Here is a 23,445-nt window from a genome sequence, read left to right as displayed (position 1 = left end):
CTGGTATGGTCAAGGGAAGGACTGCCTCTGGTGATGGTAGTGTAGAGTCAAAAGGATAGGTATACCCTGGAAAGGCTTGCAGTCAAAGCATATTCAATGTCTCCAGGAAACAGACTATCTAGGTGGCAACATGACAATAACAAACAGGGAGCAATGATCACATTTATTGAAGAGGTTTTAAAACTCTTTGGGAAGGGGTCTTCTAGCAGTTATACCTTCCTTTGCATATGAGAACACTGATTTTAATAATAATTTATCTATTCTTTTTTATGTTTAGGAACAAAACGAACAAAGAGAGTGAAAGTGGTCGAGGAAATCATTGAGAATGGAAAGGTTATAGCAACCAATGTTAAGGAACAAGAAGTACCTAATGAATGAGACATATTCAAATGACCAGCAATTTCACCAGACGTGCCTGCTCAAGCAAAATGGAATCCTGTATAAAATAAAACTTCTTAAGTGTTCTGTATTCTGTCTAGAAGTGACCACATGATCGTTATGTTCCTTGATCACATGGTTCAGCACTCTGCAGGCGACTCATGTCTCAGAGCAGTTGTATTGCTCTCTTCTCTTTTGTAATTGAACTTTGAAAATCTTTCTTAGCTTTGTTTTGCTACTCAAAATAAACTCTTCCAATGCAAGTTATAAATGGTCTCCTTTGATAAATAATTGCATTTTTAGTACTACAAAGAACATCACTGTTAACATTTTAAGCTAAAGTGATAGAACTCTGGCTGATCATAGACCTTGTTTGATTAAGCTGAACTCCAGGCAGCTATAACGACTCAAATTAATGTGGCTCTATACACAAGTATGAGCATAGGAAGGAGGCTCAGTACATTACTGTAGGACTCTTTATTAATAAAACAAGTATTCCAAGATACTCACAATAGCAAATGACATATAGGTACTGTATATCAATGTCATTCACACCATCAGATGCATGTCCATCAAGGGGCGCAGCTTACGCCCCCTTAGGGCTCTGAGGAAGAGGGCATAAGAAACGCATAAGCTGCGCTCTTTGGTGCACATTCATCTGATGGTGTGAATGACATTGATATACCTATACAGTGAACCCCCCTCTATCGTGGGGGTTACATTCCGGACCCACCCACGAAAAGTGAAAATCCGCAAAAAAGAAAAACCCTATTAAAATACACTGTAGGCATGTTTTTTTTTTTTTTTTTTTTACTGTCACTGTACTTTAAACACTATTTTAAACCAATAGAAACTCATTTAAACACATAAAAGATACTGAGAGACAAAGCAAGGGCTATGGAAATCACAAAAATATTTAATTTTCAATGATTTAATTAGTAAAATAACATTACAGAAAAAAAACGCAATATACCGCAAAAACTGAACCGCGATGGTTTACTGTATTTAATTTTTGTTTGTGAGTATATTGGAATTCTTGTTTTATTACTAAAGAGTCTTACAGTCAGGTACTACACTAGTGTGCCTCCTTCCCATGCTTGTGTTCTAGTGTTCGATTTCCCTGAATTGAAAAGGGCAGCAAGGCTACAGTGCTTATGATAGTGGTCATTGGTCAATAGTGATGGAGATTTCCAGTGGATTTCATTGACAAGATTGTCCACTCCGACCCCCACAAATCTGACCTGGCACTAGTCTCTTGCAATCCCCTATACAGCAGGGTTTAGGGTTTAGGGTGGGAGAGGGAAAAGCAGCACAAGACGCCATTCAGGAATGCTGCAGTGCTCATGTGCTGCTAAAATGGATATGCTGATAGTAAGAGAGAGTAGAGTGACCGAGAGATGAGTTATTGGGTGTCCTGCCTCTCCTTCCCTGTCCATTCATAGACGGGGAAGGGTAAGAGCTGTAAATGTTATCCAACGGCATGGGATTTTTCTCCACATGAAAGACCCAAAAAACATACCAAATACAATCATATTTAAACTAATGAAAACACAGAATTGAGAAATTGGCGTTAATTGGCACTTTTATCGGTTTCAAAATTCAGACCGTTTAGCAAATAACAAAATGAATCCATTAAATTCTCATATAACACACAGATAATGCTTTGCCATAATGACTCAAGCAAAACATAACTTTTAATTTATAATAACGTCCCCCTTTGATACAAAGGTGACAAACCACATAAAGTGCTAGTGACGGGGGGGGGCGCAACTTAGCTCTTCTTGCTCAAACTGTCCAGCCAAAAGGCTGACCATCAGCCAAGGCCCCTTTATATACTGAGGCCCCTAGACACCTGGCCAGGTCCCTCGTACACCATTGGGCAGAACTTACCTGCCACAGGAGCGCCCAAATGAATAAAGGAGTGAATCAAGCCAATACAAAATTAGCCCAGCACACTTAACACATAGCAAAGAAGAAAATAGGAGGGGCAGAGGAAAACCCATGACAGGTGTGCACAAATAAATTGAGCCCACTCTGTTACAAGAAAGAAGCATTGCGTATTTCAGAAAGGGCTGTGCTGTGTGACAGGGCTTTGTAAATCTCAGCACTGGATTCACAGAAATACAAATCCTCTGGCAGGTAAAACAATTGTATACAGTATATATATTCTATTTGTGTATTTGGCTAAATAGAGTGCTGCATGACCAGAAAAACAGTAGAAATCAAGGGCAAGTATGCCATTGATAGTGGAGGCAGCTGCCTTCAAAGTCCTCTCCCTTTCTCAAATTCTTGCAAACCTTGTGGAAGCCAGAGTATGTTGCTCCACAAAGAGGCACTGTATAGTGGGAACCTTGCAAATAAGAAGACAAGGTATATTTTCCCACTAGAAAGAGTTTGTGTCTAGTTTGAGCAAGAAAAAACACATTTCTTGTTTTTGGGATTTGGATATAAGTTCCATTTCCCTTTTAACTTTTTCTGATGTAGTACAGGGGTCTCCAAACTATGGCTCTCCGATTGTTCAGGAACTACAATTCCAATCATGCTTAGTCGTGTCTGTGAATGAATGAGAGTTTTACAATGCCTCATGGGACGTGTAGTTCTACAAAAGCTAAAGGGCCGTAGTTTGAAGAATATACTTAGAGCTAGACAGATTAGGGTTTATTCCTTTGGGCCATTGCTGTGAAGAAGCTGCTAAAGTTTTTGAATTGTGGCCATTGAGACCTGACTTGAATTTTGGTTTGAGACCTACCTACCTGCTGTGTGGACTCTCGCTACCTTAAAAAAAAAAAAACACTTGGGTCTGACTCTGTCTAATCGAAAAGCAAAGCTTCTGGCATTACAATATATGCAGATAACACCATTTATTTATTTTAAAAACTAAAATACAGTAAGAAGAATAAATGCTTCAAGACTTCAAACAACCACATCAGATTTCTTCTGACAGATAATATGGTGATGGGTATAATTTACCCCGTGTTGGGCTGTCTTTTAATTTCAGGCAGAGTAGGACAGTTGAAAGCAATCAGTTACTGCTGAACTTTCTCTCAAGCATACAGATAATGTTCTGTGGCACCAGTGTGTTACTGTAGGTGCCCTTAGCACTGAAGCTCAACTCTTAGCTCACCAGCCTTGCCCGCATATTGATGCAGCTTTGCAGCTGTAAGGGCCCGTGCTGCATGCCAAAACTTTCCATTTTAATAGTCCCTACTAGTCTCCATTGTGTGCCAGCGTGGGGAGCACACAACACAAGCCATTTACCTTTTTACCATTTTTTTTTTTTTTTTCTTCAAGTGAGCGCCAGAGCATTTTTTCCACAATGCACTTCCACCCACCTGTTGGCACATAGAAAATAATTGTTAATCATCAGTTGTAGAAAACCTTTAGTTGCTGTACATAGTGTTGGCTAGGGATGGGCCGAACACCCCTCTGTTCGGTTCGCACCAGAACATCTTGAACAGGGAAAAGTTCTAGCGAACATGCAAACTCTATTAAAGTCTATGAGACACGAATGTGAAAAAGTCCTAATTTTAAAAGCTTATATGCAAGTTATTGCCATAAAAACTGTATGGGGAGGTGGGTACTGCCCTGGGGGACATGTATCAATCCAAATTTTTTTTTTTAAATAGTCATTTTAAAGGAGCAGTAATTTTAATTATGCTTAAAGTGAAACAATAAAAATGAAAAATTATTTTAAATATCGTGCCGGTAAAGTGATTGTCAGGTCACCTGTGGCCAGGTGACAACTGCACTCTGTTGGAGGCAGGGGCGCAGCGCAAGGTAGTGAACCCGATAGCAGACTACTGCGGATGGACCGGAACATGAACCCAAGATTCCCCAGGGCGTGGAGTCTAAGACCCAGCAGGTGTTCACCAGAGCCTCTAGTGGTGAGAATGGACTTGGCTGCAGCTGGGCCCAGGTCGCATCCCCTGGGGTCCCCCAGGTCACGCTCCATAGGGAGAGAAGGGAAGCAGCCACTCAGGACACAAGGAATGGTGAAGGGTAAGCCAAGGTCAGGGTAACAGGCAGACAAGGGTAACCAAGGGACAGGCCAAAGGTCAGGGTAACAGGCAAACAGGAATAGTCAGAGACAAGCCAAAGTCGGTACACAGAAAAGTAGATCAAGCACACGGCAAACAGGAAACAGGAACCAAACACTGTTGAACAGCAAGGCAGACCTGCAGTGCACTGGTTAATATAGACTTCCTGTGATGACCTGGGTGGGGCAGGAACAGGAAGGAGAGGTGATAAAAATGAACCAGAAGTGCAGTCTGACCACTAATACAGACATGAAGGGACAGGTAAGCTTGCCAAACTCTATTGCAAGTCCATGATAGTGATGCATCTGTATGATGTATGGAGCCTGCTGCAGCAAAAAGCGTCCCACGCCAAAATTTAAAAAAAAAAATGGCGTGGGCCCGCCCCCCCCAGAATCCATACTAGACCCTTATCTGAGCATGCAACCTGGCAGGTCAGGAAAGGGGGGACGATCGAGCTCCCTCCTGTAAGAATCCTGGACTTCTTCTTCCGGACTTCCTCTTCCTGTTTGCGTTCCACCTCTCGGTCAGGTGGAACGCATGTGGGCGTGGTGACGTTGACGTCGCGCGTGACGTCATTCTCGGGCACCGCACACGGCGCCTATTTCAACTAGCGGTTTGCACGAACAGGTTGTTTGTGCAACCGCTCATAGCAGTCGCCTTTCCGGACGCTACTGTGCCTACCCAGTGACCCCACACCGATGACTTACTCATCCGACCGGAGCATCTCTTACCAGCTGCTGCCAGTCTCCTCTCCTGAAACCCTGCTTGCTGCTGCCTCTTCAAAGTTGCTACTACTGATAAGTACCCCACAGGGGACCCCATATCAATACCATTGTTTCTACCATCATTATACCTCTACCCTGCTCATATGCACTTTGCACTCTAAGAAGGATACATTCCCCTGTAATGTCTGCTTGCTAATTTCTGTGCATTAACTAATAGGTTGTATTACCAACCATTACTGCCTACTAATCACACTGCTGCATATTATCAACCATTACTACCTGCTACGCACACTGCTGCATATTATCTACCATTACTACCTACTACACACACTGCTGCATATTATCAACCATTACTACCTGCTAATTACACTGCTGCTTATTATCGATCTGCTGTGCTTCTGCTAGCATTTGTGCTTTGTGTGTCCAGAACCTGTTTCCAACCACTGTGATGAGTAAAGAGAGTTAGGTCGGGTGACAACATATTCTCTGCAATACTACTGAGTGGTTTTCTGCAGCTGAAGATCCAAACCCCTAATTATAGATAGCAGAGCGTTACAGATTGCACAAACTATAATGGATCCAGCAGATATGGCCACTCGTGTTATGCATTTAACTCAAAAAATGGAGGCACTTGTACAGACTGTTACAGAAGTACAAAGAGAGAACCAGACCCTAAGACAGCAACTTGCTCCGGTTTCACAGCTTACTGCTGCTCAACCCCGTGAACCTAAAATAAATCCTCCACAAGTATTCACTGGTGATAGGAAGAAATTCTGTGAATTTATAAATGCATGTCAGTTATTCTACAGTCTAAAACTCTGCACTTATAACACAGACCGCATTAAAGTCTGTACCACTATTTCTTACATGTCGGGTGAACCACGCGCTTGGGCAGACTCCTTTCTTGAAAATGATGACCCAGTACTTAATTCCTACACTGCATTTATAGCAGAATTTTCTCGGTTATATGAAGATCCTAATAAACAAAGTACTGCTGATAGTCATCTCAGAGCATTAAAACAGGGTAAGAGACCTGTTGATGACTATGTTGTGGAGTTCAAAAGATGGACCCTTGACTCAGGGTAGAATGACGCATCTTTATGAACACAATTCCGGCTTGGGTTGTCTGAGGCTGTTAAAGACGAGCTCGCCCGGGGTGGATTTACCTGACACCCTGGATGCATTAATTCAGCTTAGTATTAACATTGATTGACGATTGCGAGAAAGGAAGGCTGAAAAAACTGGGGTTTTACCACCTAATCCACCTCGCTATACAACATCTGAACCTACTCCTATGGAGGTTGGCATCATACGCTCTCCATTAACATCTATTGAACGGGCTAGACGGAAGTCTTTAAATCTCTGCAAGTATTGTGCCTCTGCCGAACACCTAATAAGTGCCTGTCCCCTTGTCCGCAAAAAAGAGGGTGAGTTCTTACATACTTTGGTGGGGGGTTTAACGATTCCATCATCTAACCCATACCTTTTCATTCATTTAACTTTGCAGTGGGACCAAAATAGGATCACAACCAAGGCTATGATTGATTCCGGCTCTTGTGGAAATTATATTGATAGTAACTTTGTTTCTTCAAATAAAATACCTGTTACTGCAAAACCTTCACCAGTTTCAGTTAGTTTAATTACTGGAGTTCCATTATCCTCTGGTCCAATAACAAAACAGACCCAAGCACTCCTAATCACTGCAAACGACATTCATACTGAGACAAACACTTTTGATGTACTCCCTTCACCACATTTTCCAATTATCCTAGGACTCCCTTGGTTACATCTGCATCAACCTAAGATTGACTGGAACAAACAAACATTATCGTTCCCCTTCCACTACTGTGAAACCAAATGTAAATTTCAGTCTTATCCAAAAAACCTCTCTATGGTATCTAACTGAGACGAGACCCTTTGCTCGCTCGCTTCCGCTCTCCCGACACTCCTCTATTTCTAGTGAGTCAGCTTGCAGATCGCAACGTCTGATGGTTCGGTCAACCAAGGATCCGGAATCCGAACTACAGCTATGTGCCGTCCGGAATCCATTAGAACAAACACCAAGCAAGCTGTATGTAAGTTCAAACAGGAAGACAAATTATTGGAAGAACACAGCACACTTTTATACAGAATTTGGAACATCCTTCCCCCAACAACCGCTTTCCCATTGGTCAATTTCACAGTACCTGCAGCTCCCCTTAAGTTCCTCTCCAGCCATGCAAAGGAGGGCTCGAAAATGAGTCAGCAGTGATTGGTCAGATAGCTTGACCAGAAGGACTGCCATGCAAATGAGGACTTGAAAATGAGTCAACAGGGATTGGTCAGATAGCTTGACCAATGCAAGGAGACAGAAGCCCCAGGGGGCAATCAATGTACACAATAGTCAGACACAGAACAATGGTTCCCTAACGAGCCCTCAATGCACATTACTCTGTGTGTCAATACATCCCTTAGCAGACAACAGGTGAGGTCATTAGCACACCTGACAATAGGTGAATGGAAAGCCACCTCAGACAAAAAGCAACATTGTTAGCCAGCCCGTCTCCCCATTGAACTTCCTGGAATGACCATATTAGGAGTGGACTTCCTGCTCAGAGACCTATGAAGCAATTCAATCCATCACCCATCTGTCCTTAAATTCAAGTGATGGTGAACACCATCACATATCTTCCCCCGGGGAAACAGTCCAACAGCCACAGTGGGACCCCGAACGGATCAACTCGAGGATGTTGGAAAAGTAGTCTTAAGGTTCTAGGTCTGTCTGTCGGGATAACCCCTCCGCATTCCCATGTATATTCCTGGTGTAGGGGTGTGGGGCCTTTGTGTAATGGAGAAATATACACGTATGTGTCTTCCATCAAGTTCCATTCCATTTGCATGTTCTTTTGCCTCCTTTGCGTCTTCAACATTTTCAAAGCAGACAAACGCGAAACCCCTGGAATGTCGAGACTGCCGATCATACACAATGGATACATCAGCCATTGGACCATATGTTGAAAATACTTCTCTTAGATCTCGCTCCGTTGTGTAAAGACTTAGGCCAAACACGCCCAAACAGCAGTTAGGATCAGGATTTGCCCGACCTACACTACTTCCTATATGCCGCCTTCGATTTGACATGGGAGAGCGACTGTTGCTGTGACGTCTGGTGGTCCCGGCCATGGCGGCCTCTGGGGCATAAGAGGAAGTTAAATGGCCCAAATCTTTCCCTGCGGGTAACTCGCGTAGTAATCCCACTCGCACATATCGCTCCCCTGAGCCCCAATCCAAGAGGACTTGGGCGGTGGATAAACGTAGCACCTTGCCCCCTGCTACCCTGACTGCAACAGTCTGGCCGGTCCGGGCTGACTGGGGAATCATGTGAGGCTGGATGAGGATAATCGTAGCCCCGGAATTGCGGAGTCCCTGGGCTGGCTGCCCATTAACCCATACTGCCTGGCGATGGTGCTGCCGATTATCTCCGGCAGCAGCTTGGACAGGATCCGCTTCGAAAAGTTCGCCCCACTCTTCCTGAACATCCCGATGGTTGGGCTCATTCTGGTAGCAATGAGCCGCTGGTCTGGATGGAAGATTAGTCTCTCGATACCTCATGGATTGGCTAGGGCAATGTCGTTGCAGATGACCAGTTTGGTTACAGGTATAGCACTTAGGTCCGGTAGGAGGGTTGGGTCGGGCTGGGGGTCTAGAGGCAGACCACGGAGGTACTGAAGTCGGCTTAGAGGCTGGTAAACTGGGCCGAGATAGTGGATAGCGCTCGTTTTCGCCTGACCTTCGAGAGTCCAGATATTCATCGGCCAGAGTAGCCGCCTGCTGTACCATCTGTGTTTGTTTATCTCGCACCCAATCCCGTACTACCGGAGGGGTGTGGTTAAAGAACTGTTCTAATAGTACTAGCTGGGTGATGTCCTCTATGGTATGAGCGTGGCTTCCCTGGAACCAGCTCTTAAGGTTCCGCTGCAGACGATGTGCCCACTCCACGTATGTTCTGTTGGTTTGTTTCCAGGATTCTCAAAACTTAATCCGGCTGGCTTCGGGTGTAATGGCAAATCGGGCAAATCGGGCTAGCAAAGCTTCTTTTACCTGGTCGTAGTCTTTAGCGTCTTCGTCCTCCAGGGTGCGATATGCATCCGCCGCTCTGCCAGTTAAATTACTCGCCAGTAAGACGAACCAATCTTGGGACAGTACTGTATGTATCTGGCATAGTCTCTCAAAGTCTTGCAGGAATGCGTCAATTTCCTCCTCTCCTTCCTTAAGTCACGTAACCTCTACGTCGGCTGACTTTGAGTGGTTATACCGGGATGATGCCTCTAGCTAGAGGCATCATCCCGGTACCGTTGTTTGAAGCCGACGGTCGGCTTTCCGTCGGTAACGATCGATGCGGCTCGGGAGCCGCTCGATCGTTACCCGGGGGGGCGGGAGGGGACGTCCCCCCCCTCCCGCCGCCTTCCGCGGCTTTGCTCGGGGCTACCGTCCCACCGGGAGCCCCGAGCACCCAGCCGGCACGTCCGCCGGCTGGATGGAGTCCCGATGAATGCCGGAAACGGCAACGATCGGGTCTCCGATGACGTAACCCGGAGGCGGCGTCCATGACGTCACTTCCGGGTTACTGTGCTGCAAAAGGCGGCAGATTTGAAAAACGGCTGTATGCAAAAATGCCGTTTTTGGCGTTTTGCATACAGGGAAGTGTAGTGGAGGGGTCTAGGGTCTTTTAGACCCTCGATCCCTCCATAAAGTGTACCTGTCACGACATATTGCTGTCACCAGGGATGTTTACATTGCTTGTGACAGCAATAAAAGTGATCAGATTTTTTTTTTTTTTAAAAAACCTGTAATAAAGTTTAAAAAAAAAGAAAAAATAAATAGGAAAAAAAAAAAAAAAATTTAGCCGTCCCCGTCACCGTTAGCTCGCGCACAAAAAAAAACGTATACGCAAGTCGAGCCGCAAATGAAATCGCTGTTCAAACCACACATGTGAGGTATCGCCGCGATTGCCAGAGCGTGGGCAATAATTTAAAAAAAAGAGCTACACACTAACTCTAAACTGGTAACCGTTAAATAAATTTAAAGCGTCGCAGATTGAGATCTCTATTGACCGTAGTTTGTCGCCATCCCACGGGGGGGCGCAATTTTAAACCGTAACATGTTTGGTATCTATTTACTCGGCGTGACATCATCTTTCACAATATACAAAAAAAATGGGCTAACTTTACTGTTTAGTATTTTTTAAATGCAGTGAAATGTGATTTTTCAAATTTTTTCCAAAAAAATGGCGTTTTAAAGACCGCTGCGCAAATACCGCGTGACAAAAAATTTTGCAATGACCGACATTTTATTCTCCAGAGTCTTTGCTAAAAAAATATATATAATGTTTGGGGGTTCTAAGTAGTTTTCTAGGAAAAAATACTGGTTTTAACTTGTGAACAAAAAGTGTCCGAAATAGGGCTGGGGCTAAAGTGGTTAAATAGTTTGAATGCCCGAAAGGGCAACTTACGGAAACTCGCTGCATATTTAGGCGTTTTCTCCGATTGCCATATTTCTGCCATTCTCTGCTCATGTTGCTGCTCTCGTTCCCTCTCTTGCCATTCATCCTGCAGCTGGATGTCTCTAATGGCATTCTGTATGGCGGTCTCTGATGGGTTAGCACCATATAATGCCAACCGCTCTCAAACTCATTGCTGAAACAAGTCTTCAACGGACCGGGGTCCTGCATCACCATCCCTCTTATCCATCTCGGATAGCTCACTGATCAGGGTGGCCTTATTCTTTGTCCCACCGATCCCTCCGCGGCTCTCAAGTAAGTCTTTCAGCATGGCTCTCCTGCATAGCTGGTCATTGACTGTGGTGGTTTGGAGTGTCCCGGTAACTGGAGAGCAAATCCCACCGCTGCCAACCAATGAGACGAGACCCTTTGCTCGCTCGCTTCCGCTCTCCTGACACTCCTCTATTTCTAGTGAGTCAGCTTGCAGATCACAACGTCTGATGGTTCGGTCAACCAAGTATCCGGGATCCGAACTACAGCTATGTGCCGTCCGGAATCCATTAGAACAAACACCAAGCAAGCTGTATGTAAGTTCAAACAAGAAGACAAATTATTGGAAGAACACAGCACACTTTTATACAGAATTTGGAACATCCTTCCCCCAACAACCGCTTTCCCATCGGTCAATTTCACAGTACCTGCAGCTCCCCATAAGGTCCTCTCCAGCCATGCAAATGAGGGCTCGAAAATGAGTCAGCAGTGATTGGTCAAATAGCTTGACCAGAAGGACTGCCATGCAAATGAGGACTTGAAAATGAGTCAACAGGGATTGGTCAGATAGCTTGACCAATGCAAGGAGACAGAAGCCCCAGGGGGCAATCAATGTACACAATAGTCAGACACAGAACAATGGTTCCCTAACAAGCCCTCAATACACATTACTCTGTGTGTCAATACATCCCTTAGCAGACAACAGGTGAGGTCATTAGCACAGCTGACAATAGGTGAATGGAAAGCCACCTCAGACAAAAAGCAACATTGTTAGCCAGCCCGTCTCCCCATTGAACTTCCTGGAATGACCATATTAGGAGTGGACTTCCTGCTCAGAGACCTATGAAGCAATTCAACCCATCACCCATCTGTCCTTAAATTCCAGTGATGGTGAACACCATCACACTAACCAAATTACACCACCCTCATGTTACCAAGATTTGGCTGAGGTCTTCCTAGAGAAAAATGCTCAGGTATTACCTCCACATAGAAATTATGATTGTGCTATTGATTTAATTCCAAACAGCAAATTACCATTCGGTCATGTGTACCCCCTGTCTCAGGATGAACTTTCTCATCTTAAACAATATTTGGAGGAAAACCTAGCTAAGGGTTTCATCAGACCCTCTACATCTCCAACAGCTACAGGACATTTCTTTGTCCGCAACAAGGATCAAAGCCTCAGGCCTATCATTGATTATAGGCAATTAAATAATATCACCCTGAAGGATCGTTATCCCTTACCCTTAATACCTGAATTATTGAACAGGTGCGTGGAGCCAGATACTTCTCCAAACTGGATTTATAAGGTGCATATAACCTCATCCGTATTCGTGACGGGGATGAATGGAAGATGGCTTTTAGAACCAGGTATGGGTTGTTTGAGTATTTGGTAATGCCGTTCGGTCTGTGCAATGCCCCCGCAGCGTTCCAGCGATTCATTAATGATATTTTCAGAGATTTGTTGGATGTCTGTGTAGTGGTATATTTGGACGACATACTTATATACTCTCAATCCTTGCCTGAACATGTGAAACATGTACGGATAGTCCTCTCCAGATTACTGACTCACAACCTTTATGCAAAATTGGGGAAGTGCCTGTTCCAAATGGAAGAAGTCCCATTTCTGGGATATATCATAACCAAAAATGGCATCAAGATGGATAAAAGTAAGATCTCCTGCTTATTGGATTGGCCTACACCTACTACACGTAAAGCATTACAGCGGTTCCTTGGTTTCTCAAATTTCTACAGGAAATTCATTAAAGATTTCTCTACCATAGTAAGATCATTACATCAACTTACTAGTATGAAGAAAACTTACAGCTGGACTGAAGAAGCTAATCGAGCTTTCTGCTTGTTAAAATCAAGATTTACCTCTGCTCCCATACTGCGTCACCCTGACCCAGCTCTGCAATACATCTTGGAGATGGATGCTTCTAACACGGCTGTTGGCGCAGTCCTCTCCCAAAGGCCAACAAGCACATCTCCCCTCCATCCAGTTGCATTCTTCTCTAAAGCACTAAGTGCTCCTGAGATCAATTATCCAGTGGGTGAGAAAGAATTACTGGCCATAAAATTGGCCCTTGAAAATTGGGGACATCTACTTGAAGGTACTCAATTACCAGTGATTATATATACTGACCATAAAAATCTTCAATATCTACAAACCAACAAGACCCTTTCTCATCGCCAAGTTCGCTGGTCCTTGTTCTTCCTACGGTTTAATTTCCTAGTAACGTACAAACCAGCAGAGAAAAATAAAAAAGCTGATGCATTATCCGGTTTGGCTGAAAATAGCTGTGTAGATTTCCCTCCTTGGTCTATAATACCTCAAGATCGTATTGTTGGGGTCGTTCGATCTTTGAAGGATGAAATCCTACACAGCCTAAAATCGGATTCACCACCACCTCAATTACACCCTGACTCAGAGGGGTTTCTTTATCTTGGTACTAAGCTCTACATACCCCCCAATGTTCGTACAATAATTTTAGAGCTAACACATGATGTACCCATGGCAGGACATATGGGGATGACCAAGACATTAAATCTCCTCACTAGACAATTTTGGTGGCCTGATATGAGAGCAACAGTGCAACAGTTTGTTTCCTCTTGTGAAACCTGTGCTAGATCCAAGTCTGACACTACAAAACCATTCGGACTACTTTGTAGTCTACCCATACCTACGGTTCCATGGGAGCAGGGCCGGACTGGGTATGAAAACCAGCCCTGGAAAAATGACATACCAGCCCCATAGCATTGCGTCATTATACCAGCGCAACGTCCCTCCCCCTAATACAATGCTGACCCTCCCTCCCCCTAATACAATGCTGTTCCCCCCCCTATACCTAATACAATACAGACCCCTCAGTAAGCCCTCCTCTCAGTACAGACCCCCCAGCAAGCCCCCCTCAGTACAGACCCCCCAGCAAGCCCCCCTCTCAGTACAGACCCCCCAGCAAGCCCCCCTCCCAGTACAGACCCCTTAGCAAGCCCCCCTCCCAGTACAGACCCCTCAGCAAGCCCCCCTCCCAGTACAGACCCCTCAGCAAGCCCCCCTCCCAGTACAGACCCCCCAGCAAGCCCCCCTCCCAGTACAGACCCCCCAGCAAGCCCCCCTCCCAGTACAGACCCCCCAGCAAGCCCCCCTCCCAGTACAGACCCCCCAGTAAGCCCCCCTCCCAGTACAGACCCCCCAGCAAGCCCCCCTCCCAGTACAGACCCCCCAGCAAGCCCCCCTCCCAGTACAGACCCCCCAGTAAGCCCCCCTCCCAGTACAGACCCATCAGTAAGCCCCCCTACCAGTACAGACCCATCAGTAAGCCCCCCTCCCAGTACAGACAGACCCCTTAGTAAACCCCCCTCCCAGTACAGACCCCTTAGTAAGCCCCCTCCCAGTACAGACAGACCCCTTAATAAGCCCCCTCCCGGTACAGACAGACCCCTTAGTAAGCCCCCTCCCAGTACAGACCCCTTAGTAAACCCCCCTCCCACTACAGACCCCCCAGTAAGCCCCCCTACCAGTACAGACCCATCAGTAAGCCCCCCTCCCAGTACAGACCCCTCAGTAAGCCCCCTCCCACTACAGACCCCTCAGTAAGCCCCCCTCCCACTACAGACCCCTCAGTAAGCCCCCCCTTCCACTACAGACCCCTTAGTAAGCCCCCTCCCACTACAGACCCTTTAGTAAGCCCCTCCCACTACAGACCCCTTAGTAAGCCCCCTCCCAGTACAGACAGACCCCTCAGTAAGCCCCCTCCCAGTACAGACAGACCCCTCAGTAAGCCCCCTCCCAGTACAGACAGACCCCTTAGTAAGCCCCCTCCCAGTACAGACCCCTTAGTAAACCCCCCTCCCAGTACAGACCCCCCAGTAAGCCCCCCTACCAGTACAGACCCATCAGTAAGCCCCCCTCCCAGTACAGACCCCTCAGTAAGCCCCCTCCCACTACAGACCCCTCAGTAAGCCCCCTCCCAGTACAGACAGACCCCTTAGTAAGCCCCCTCACCTGCGATCACATCACATGTGGAGCATGACGTCTTGTCTGTTTCACAGGAAGAGGGACCATCCTTGTCGGCGCCGTGACAGACATTCATTAGCAGCCGCGCCAGCCACAGCCAGTCAGCTCGCCTCAGCTCATGCACCGCACCAGCACCGCCCGGCGATCCGCCGCGCAGGGGCAGCCGCCTCGTGACGTCACGCCGCTCACAGCGGCTGATGTAGAAGAGACGGAGCCCAGCGGGGGGCGGGGCAGTGCAGGCCTGCAGCGGCCAACCATAATCAGCGGCGACCGGCGAGCGGCCCCAATCAATGCAGCGGCCGCCAATGCTTAAAGCGGCGCTGCTGGCGGCCTTGTCTCACAGCGGCCCCAGGGCCGGCGGCCCACCGGGAGATCTCCCGCTATCCCGATAGGCCAGTCCGGCCCTGCATGGGAGGTATTATCCCTCGATTTTATAGTCGAGTTACCTCCTTCTAAAGGTTTCACTACAATATTAGTGTCTGTAGACCATTTAACCAAGATGGCACATTTTGTTCCTGTTCGGAGGTTACCCTCCTCTAAGGAGACAGCCGAATTACTCGTAAAGCATGTATTCAAATTACATGGTATTCCTAAAACTCTTATTTCAGATCGAGGGTCACAATTCATTTCAAAATTCTGGCAATCTTTATGTCCTATCTTACGCATTGAACGTAAATTAACCCCACCATACCATCCACAAACTAATGGTCAGACTGAGCGAGTTAACCAATGCATAGAACAGTATCTGCGTTGTTATACCTCATACCTGCCAGATGATTGGGCAGATCTTCTCTAGAGATGTCCCAAATAGAGTTGAGCGGACACCTGGATGTCCGTGTTCGGCGGGTTCGGCCGAACTTGAAAAAAAAGGCCGGGTCCGTGTCCCGGACTTTTTCCGAACTTTACCCGGACACCGAACCCCATTGAAGTCAATGGGGACCCGAACTTTCACGCACTAAAATGGCTCTAAAACACCAATGGAAAGGGCTAGAGTGCTGCAAATGGCAGCAAAACGTAGTTAAGAGCATGGCAAGTGCTCTGCAAACAAATGTGGATAGGGAAATAACTTCAAACAACAAAAAAAACCCAGAAAAATAAAACAATGTTCTTCATCTGTGAAGGACGATGCCCATATGGAGTAGGAGGGAGGTTGAGGTGGTGGTGGATGTGGCGGTGTCATAGGCGTGCGCACAGGGTGTGCCGGGTGTGCCTGGGCACACCCTAATGACCTAGGGCACATTAGCATTATCGCTCTGTTTGCCAGTGAGGAGATGGGAAAGATCTCCCTCGGACCTGCTCTGCCATAAGGGAAGTGCCACACACTTCTATTTCACTTTGCCAGCAGGTAGAGTAATGTACCAGGGCCATATACACGTAGGCAAACACATGCATGTGTATTTAAACTTTGGGGTGCACACCCTAATGCAATAGGCTGCTCACACCTATGGGCGGTGTAGGTGGAAGCGGCGGTGGAGGAGGACGAGGTAGCAAACACATGACTCAGTCATTTTAAATGAGGGTACACCCCAAAAGAGTGAGAAAGATCAAAAATAGAACAATGGCTGGGTAAGGTCGGTATCCATCTCTATTCTGCACAAGGTACGGAAAAGTCCTGTGGGATCCATGCCTCGTTCATTTTAATGAACGTGAGCTTGTCCACATTGTCTCTGGACAGGCGGCTGCGCTTGTCTGTGATAACGCCCCCAGCCGTGCTAAATACACGTTCAGATAATATACTGGGCACGCCAGCACCTCCAAGGTCTAAAGGGCAAGCTCAGGCCATGTGCCCAATTTGGAGACCCAGAAGTTGAAGGGGGCAGACCCGTCATTCACTACATGTAGGCGTGTGCACACATACTGCTCCACCATGTTGGTGAAATGCTGCCTCCTGCTAAGACGTTCCATATGAGCTGCTGGTGCTGCTGTTTGTTGTGGCGTGCTGACAAAGCTTTTCCACATTTCGGCCATGCTAACCCTGCCTTCTGAGGTGCTGGCGGTGCCCTGGTTGCGTTGGCGACCTCTTCCCCCTCCTCCTCTGCCTTGGCCTTGTGCTTCCACTGTGGCCCCGCTGTCAGGTGGGAATGCCAGCAGCATCGCATCTACCAGCATGCGCTTGTACTCGCGCATCTTGCGATCACGCTCCAGTGAGTGAATTAAGGATGGTACGTTGTCCTTGTAATGGGGATCCAGCAGCGGGGCCACCCAGTAATCAGCACAAGTTGGAATGTGGGCAACTCGTCGGTCATTGTGGAGACATTGCAGCATGTAATCGCTCATGTGTGCCAGGCTGCCCAGAGGCAAAGAAAGGTTGTCCTCTGTGGGAGGTGTATCGTCTGTGTCCTCTGTATCCCCCCAGCCAGTGATTGCCATGAGCTGGCCTGGGTGCCACCCTGCTGTGAACATGGTTCCATCTCCTCCTCCATCTCCTCCTCCTCATCCTCCTCATCCTCCAGAACTGTGCCCCTGCTGGACAATTGTGTCCCTGGCGTTTGTGGGTGCAGGAACCCACCCTCGGAGCCACTTGCGAATGACTGCCCTGAAAGCCTTGGAAATGTTACCTCTTCATCCTCCTCCTCCTCATCATCCTGTTCCACATCCTCTTCCATCATTGCCTGAATCGTTTTTTGAAGGAGGCATAGAAGTGGGATAGTTAAGCTGACAACGGCGTCATCGGCACTGGCCATGTTGGTGGAGTACTCAAAACAGCGCAACAAGGCACACAGGTCTCGCATGGAGGCCCAGTTATTGGTGGTGAAGTGGTGCTGTTCCGCAGAGCGACTCACGCGTGCGTGCTGCAGCTGAAACTCCACTATGGCCTGCTGCTGCTCGCACAGTCTTTCCAGCATGTGCAAGGTGGAGTTCCACCTTGTGGGCAGGTCACATATGAGGCGGTGAGCGGGAAGGCCGAAGTTACGCTGCAGCACTGACAGGCAAGCAGCAGCAGGGTGAGAACGCCGAAAGTGCGCACAGACGGCCCGCACTTTCTGCAGCAGCTCTGACATATCGGGGTAATTTTTAAGGAACCTCTGCACCACCAAATTCAGCACATGTGCCAGGCAAGGGATGTGCGTCAAACCGGCTAGGCCCAGAGCTGCTATGAGATTTCGCCCGTTATCGCACACCACCAGGCCGGGCTTGAGGCTCGCTGGCAGCAACCACTCATTTGTCTGCTGTTCCATGCAAACAGGCAAGTTTTAAAACTGCCTGCTGTTGTTTACCCCTGGCTGTGCTGAAGTTGGTGGTGAAGGTGTTACGCTGACCGGATGAGGAGGCGGTAGAGGATGAGGAAGCGGAGTAGGAGGAGTTAGGAACAGGAGGAAAACTGAAGCGCCCTGCAATCCTCGGTGGTGCAAGGACATTCGCCAAATTGCTATCCGCCTCAGGCCCATCCACCATTGCATTTACCCAGTGTGCCGTTAGGGAGATATAACGCCCCTGACCGTGCTTACTGGTCCACGTACCGGTAGTTAGGTGGACCTTGGCACAGATGGCATTGCGCAGTGCACACCTGATTTTTTCCCCCACTTGGTTGTGCAGGGAAGGGATGGCTTGCCTGGAAAAATAGTGGCGGCTGGGCATGACGTACTGTGGGACAGCCACCGACATAAGGCTTTTAAAACTGTGCGTCTCCACCAGACGGAATGACAGCATTTCAAAGGCCAAGAATTTTGAAATGCTGGCATTCAGGGCCAGGGATCGCGGGTGGGTACTTCCTCTTCCTCTGAAGTGTTTAGGAGATGGAAAGCTGAACGCTTCCACGGGACATTGTGGAGATGGTTGGTGACCCAGGGTGGTGGTGTTGCTGACAGATCGTCTGTTTGTGGGGTGGCAGGTGCCGGTATCACTACAGAGGTGGATGGAGAGGCCGAGACTGCAGCAGAAGAGGAAGCAGGAGGAGCCAGAGACCTTTCTTGGTTTTGAAGGTGTCTACTCCACTGCAGCTCGTGCTTTGCACTTAGATGCCTGATCATTCAGGTTGTGCTCAGGTTGAGAAGGTTTATGCCTCGCTTCAGGCTCTGATTGCACAGGGTGCAAACCACTTGTGTCCTGTCATCAGCACATTTTCTGAAGAACTTCCACGCTAGAGAACTCCTTTGAGCTGGCTTTGGTGCGCTCGGTCCCTTGCTGCGTTGGGCAGTAGCAGGCGTAGTGTCTAGGGCACGGCCGCTCCGTTTCTGCACCCTGCTCCCTCTTCTGCTGTGATGGTGACTCTGTGCGACCACCGCCTCTTCCTCCAAACTACTCAGGTCACCTGCATGACCTTCATTCCATGTGGGGTTGAGGACCTCGTCGTCCTCCACATCATCTTCCACCCAGTCTTCATCCCTGCCCTCCTTGTCGGTCTCCACAATTCTGAGTGCCGCAGCAGTTGGCACCTGCGTTTCGTCATCATCGGAGACGTGCTGCGATGGTCCTTGCATGTACTCATCTTGAGAAATAAGTGGTTGGGCATCGCTGCACTCAATCTCTTCCACTTCTGGGGCAGGGCTAGGTGGATGGCCCTGAGAAACCCTGCTGACAGAGTCATCAAAAAGAAGAAGAGACTGCTGCATGACTTGGGGCTCAGACTGCTTGCCTGATTTGCAAGGGGGTGAGGTGAAAGACGGTTGGGCATTGGCTGCAGGTGCCAACTCTGACCTTTCTGCAGGAGACTGGGTGGGAGACAATGTGAAGGAACTGGAGGCACTGTCAGCAACCCAATCTACTATCGCCTGTACTTCTTCTGGCCTCATCACCTCTAGAGGTGCATGATGCCCTACCAAATACTGCTGCAGGTTCTGTCGCCTACTCACACTTGAGGGAGGTGTTTCACTTGTGCGTGTAGCTGGCACAGATCGACCACGTCCTCTCCTTGCAACAGGAGCTCTACCAGCAGCACCACGACCCAGGCCACGGCCCCTATTTGACGGTCTCCTCATATTTCTGTAATTTATGATCTTGCCCTAGAAAGGTGTTTATTGAATAGCGGAACAAAAGAACAACAGTATCGCACAGGTGTATCTCACAGTCAAATATGCAAACTATGCCGCAATTTAATTTTTTTCACCCCAAAAGGGTGTATATTGAATAGCGGAATAGAAAAAAAGGATATAAAACGGTGTATCTCACATGTACAAACTCAGACTAGGCCCCGATTACAATTTTTTGTACCCTAAAGGGAGGATGAGGAAGAGGAGTAGGAGGAGTTTGGAACAGGAGGCAAACTGAAGCGCCCTGCAATCCTTGGCGGTGGAAGGAGATGCGCCAAACAAATTTAAAAGGTGTATCTTACACGTACCGATACAGACTATGCCGTAATTTAATTTTTTACACTCCAAAAGGGTGTATATTGAATAGCGGAATAGGAAAATTTTGATAAAACGGTGTATCTCACATGTACAAACACAGACTAGGCCCCGATTACAATTTTTTGTACCCTAAAGGCAGGATGAGAATGAGGAAGAGGAGTAGGAGGAGTTTGGAACAGGAGGCAAACTGAAGGACCCTGCTATCCTCGGCGGTGGAAGGAGATGCGCCAAACAAATTTAAAAAGGTGTATCTCACATGTACCGATACAGACTATGCCGTAATTTAATTTTTTACACTCAAACAGGGTGTATATTGAATAGCGGAATAGAAAAATTTTTATAAAACGGTGTATCTCACACGTACAAACACAGACTAGGCCCCGATTACAATTTTTTGTACCCTAAAGGCAGGATGAGGATGAGGAGTAGGAGGAGGTCGGAACAGGAGGCAAACTGAAGCACCCTGCAATCCTCTGTGGTGGAAGATGCGACCCAAAAGATTGGAAGGTGTATCTCACACGTACCGATACAGACTATGCCGCAATTTAATTATTTTTACCCCAAAGGATGTAGATTGAATAGCGGAATAGAAAAAATTTTATAAAACGGTGTATCTCACACGTACAAACACAGACTAGGCCCCGATTACAATTTTTTGTACCCTAAAGGCAGGATGAGGATGAGGAGTAGGAGGAGTTCGGAACAAGCAGGAGGCAAACTGAAACACCCTGCAATCCTCGGCGGTGTAAGATGAGCCCCAAAAATTGGAAAGGTGTATCTCACACGTACCGATACAGACTATGCCGCAATTTAATTATTTTTACCCCAAGGGTGTAGATTGAATAGCGGAATAGAAAATATGATATGAAAAGGTGTATCTATCTCACACGTACAGACCCAGACTAGGCCCCGATTACTATTTTTTGTACCCCAAAGGCAGGATGAGGAGTAGGAGGAATTCAGAACAGGCAGGAGGCAAACTGAAGCACCCTGCAATCCTCGGCGGTATAAGATGCGCCCCAAAAATTGGAAAGGTGTATCTCGCACGTACAGATACAGACTATCCCGCAATTTAATTCTTTTTACCCCAAGGGTGTAGATTGAATAGTGGAATAGAAAATATGATATCAAAAGGTGTATCTATCTCACACGTACAGACCCAGACTAGGCCCTGATTACTATTTTTTGTACCCTAAAGGCAGGATGAGGAGTAGGAGGAGTTCGGAACAGGCAGGAGGCAAACTGAAGCACCCTGCAATCCTCGGCGGTATAAGATGCGCCCCAAAAATTAGAAAGGTGTATCTCACACGTACCGATACAGACTATCCCGCAATTTAATTCTTTTTACCCCAAGGGTGTAGATTGAATAGCGGAATAGAAAATATGATATAAAAAGGTGTATCTATCTCACACGTACAGACCCAGACTAGGCCCCGATTACTATTTTTTGTACCCTAAAGGCAGGATGAGGAGTAGGAGGAGTTCGGAACGGGCAGGGGGCAAACTAAAGCACCCTGCAATCCTCGGCGGTATAAGATGCGCCCCAAAAATTTGAAAGGTGTATCTCCCATGTACCGATACAGACTATCCCGCAATTTAATTATTTTTACCCCAAGGGTGTAGATTGAATAGCGGAATAGAAAATATGATATAAAAAGGTGTATCTATCTCACACGTACAGACCCAGACTAGGCCCTGATTACTATTTTTTGTACCCTAATGGCAGGATGAGGAGTAGGAGGAGTTCGGAACAGGCAGGAGGCAAACTGAAGCACCCTGCAATCCTCGGCGGTATAAGATGCGCCCCAAAAATTGGAAAGGTGTATCACACACGTACCGATACAGACTATCCCGCAATTTAATTATTTTTACCCCAAAGGGTGTAGATTGAATAGCGGAATAGAAAATATGATATAAAATTTGTGATTTTTCAATAGCACATGTGAACACAGCAGTGTCTTATGTCAGTCAGCTCTGCTGCAGGCTATGAAGGGAAAAAAAAAGAAAATTCCCCTTTAAGTATTGTAATTTTTAAATAGCTTAGTACAGACTATGCCACAATTTAATTTTTTTTAACCCAAAAGGGTGTATATTGAATAGTGGAATAGAAAAAAGTGTATAAAATTGAAAATCACTAGCACATGTGAACACAGCAGTGTCTTATGTCAGTCAGCTCTGCTGCAGGCTATGAAGGGGGAAAAAAAAGAAAATTCCCCTTTACGTTTGTAATTTTTAAATAGATTAGTACAGACTATGCCACAATTTAATTTTTTTAACCCAAAAGGGTGTATATTGAATAGTGGGATAGAAAAAAAGTGTATAAAATTTCAAATCACTCAATAATAGCCACTTTCGGAAGTTCCAGGGTGTTCATGTTGGTCATCGATGCCAGTTCTGGCCATGTGCCTCACAAAATATACACTGACCACAAATGAAGACGAGTGGAGTCCATGAAGGTGGGTTTCTACCAGCTACAACCGCAAGCAGTACCACTCCTGGAAAAATAAAGCAAAGGATAAGACATTTCACAACATGTGCGTTGTTGCACAACGCACATGTTGTGCAACACGCAGCACGCCAGGATGATCTTGGAAGCCTTTGCAGGAGAGTACAGGAGTTCACCCCCAGGCCGGGCCAAGCAGAGAAACCGGGATTTGAGAAGACCTATGGTCAACTCTATGATACTCCGGCTTTTCCGCAAGGCCCTGTTGTAGTTCAGTTCTGCTCGGCCCTGGGGGTACCTGATTGGAGCCATCAGCCACGTCAGCTGCGGGTAACCAGCATCCCCTGAAAACAAAAAAATATATACATTAGTTCTTCATATCATGTGACTTTAGATGACTCCTCAAAATGGGAGACAATGATGCATTTTTCTAAACAACCTGCTCATCTGTGTGCAAAAACTCATATGAAACATCTCAACTCTGTCTAACTGCCTAAATCACTAATACAAATGGAAAAAAGGACACACAAAATGGTGAGAGTGAGGAAACCAATATTGACTCACTTATGCAAAGTACTTTTGGGATATGGCAATACCATTGGAATCACTGTTATGTTTTGCTTGGGTGGCTAGAGGACACCATTTACACATTGGTTAACCACCTTCATTTGACTCAAAGACAACTTTGGAAATCTTGCTGTTGTGAGCTGGTAGGCTGATGATCTGGTTGTGTGCAAACAGCCTGCCAACTCATAACACATACATTTTATGGAGGCTTTGCTTAAATCAGGGTGTACACCGATG

The 23,445-nt window shown here is 46.8% G+C and overlaps 1 protein-coding gene across 1 annotated transcript in view; it reads left to right on the top strand.

Annotated features, from left to right (window-relative positions):
• LOC309567460 (uncharacterized protein) overlaps positions 1-649 on the top strand; it is a 118,128-nt gene extending 117,479 nt beyond the window's left edge. Inside the window, exon 16 of the mRNA XM_082272849.1 lies at positions 278-649. Coding sequence (XP_082128975.1) covers positions 278-378 — 101 coding nt within the window. The 3' untranslated portion in view covers positions 379-649. The remainder of the gene's footprint in view (positions 1-277) is intronic.
• The last annotated feature ends 22,796 nt before the right edge of the window (positions 650-23,445 follow it).

Source organism: Pelophylax lessonae, assembly GCF_965119305.1.
Source record: "Pelophylax lessonae genome assembly, chromosome: 11".
Taxonomy (NCBI): domain Eukaryota; kingdom Metazoa; phylum Chordata; class Amphibia; order Anura; family Ranidae; genus Pelophylax; species Pelophylax lessonae.
The sequence above is the reverse complement of the archived record's forward strand: the minus strand, read 5'-3'. Positions and strand labels throughout refer to the sequence as shown.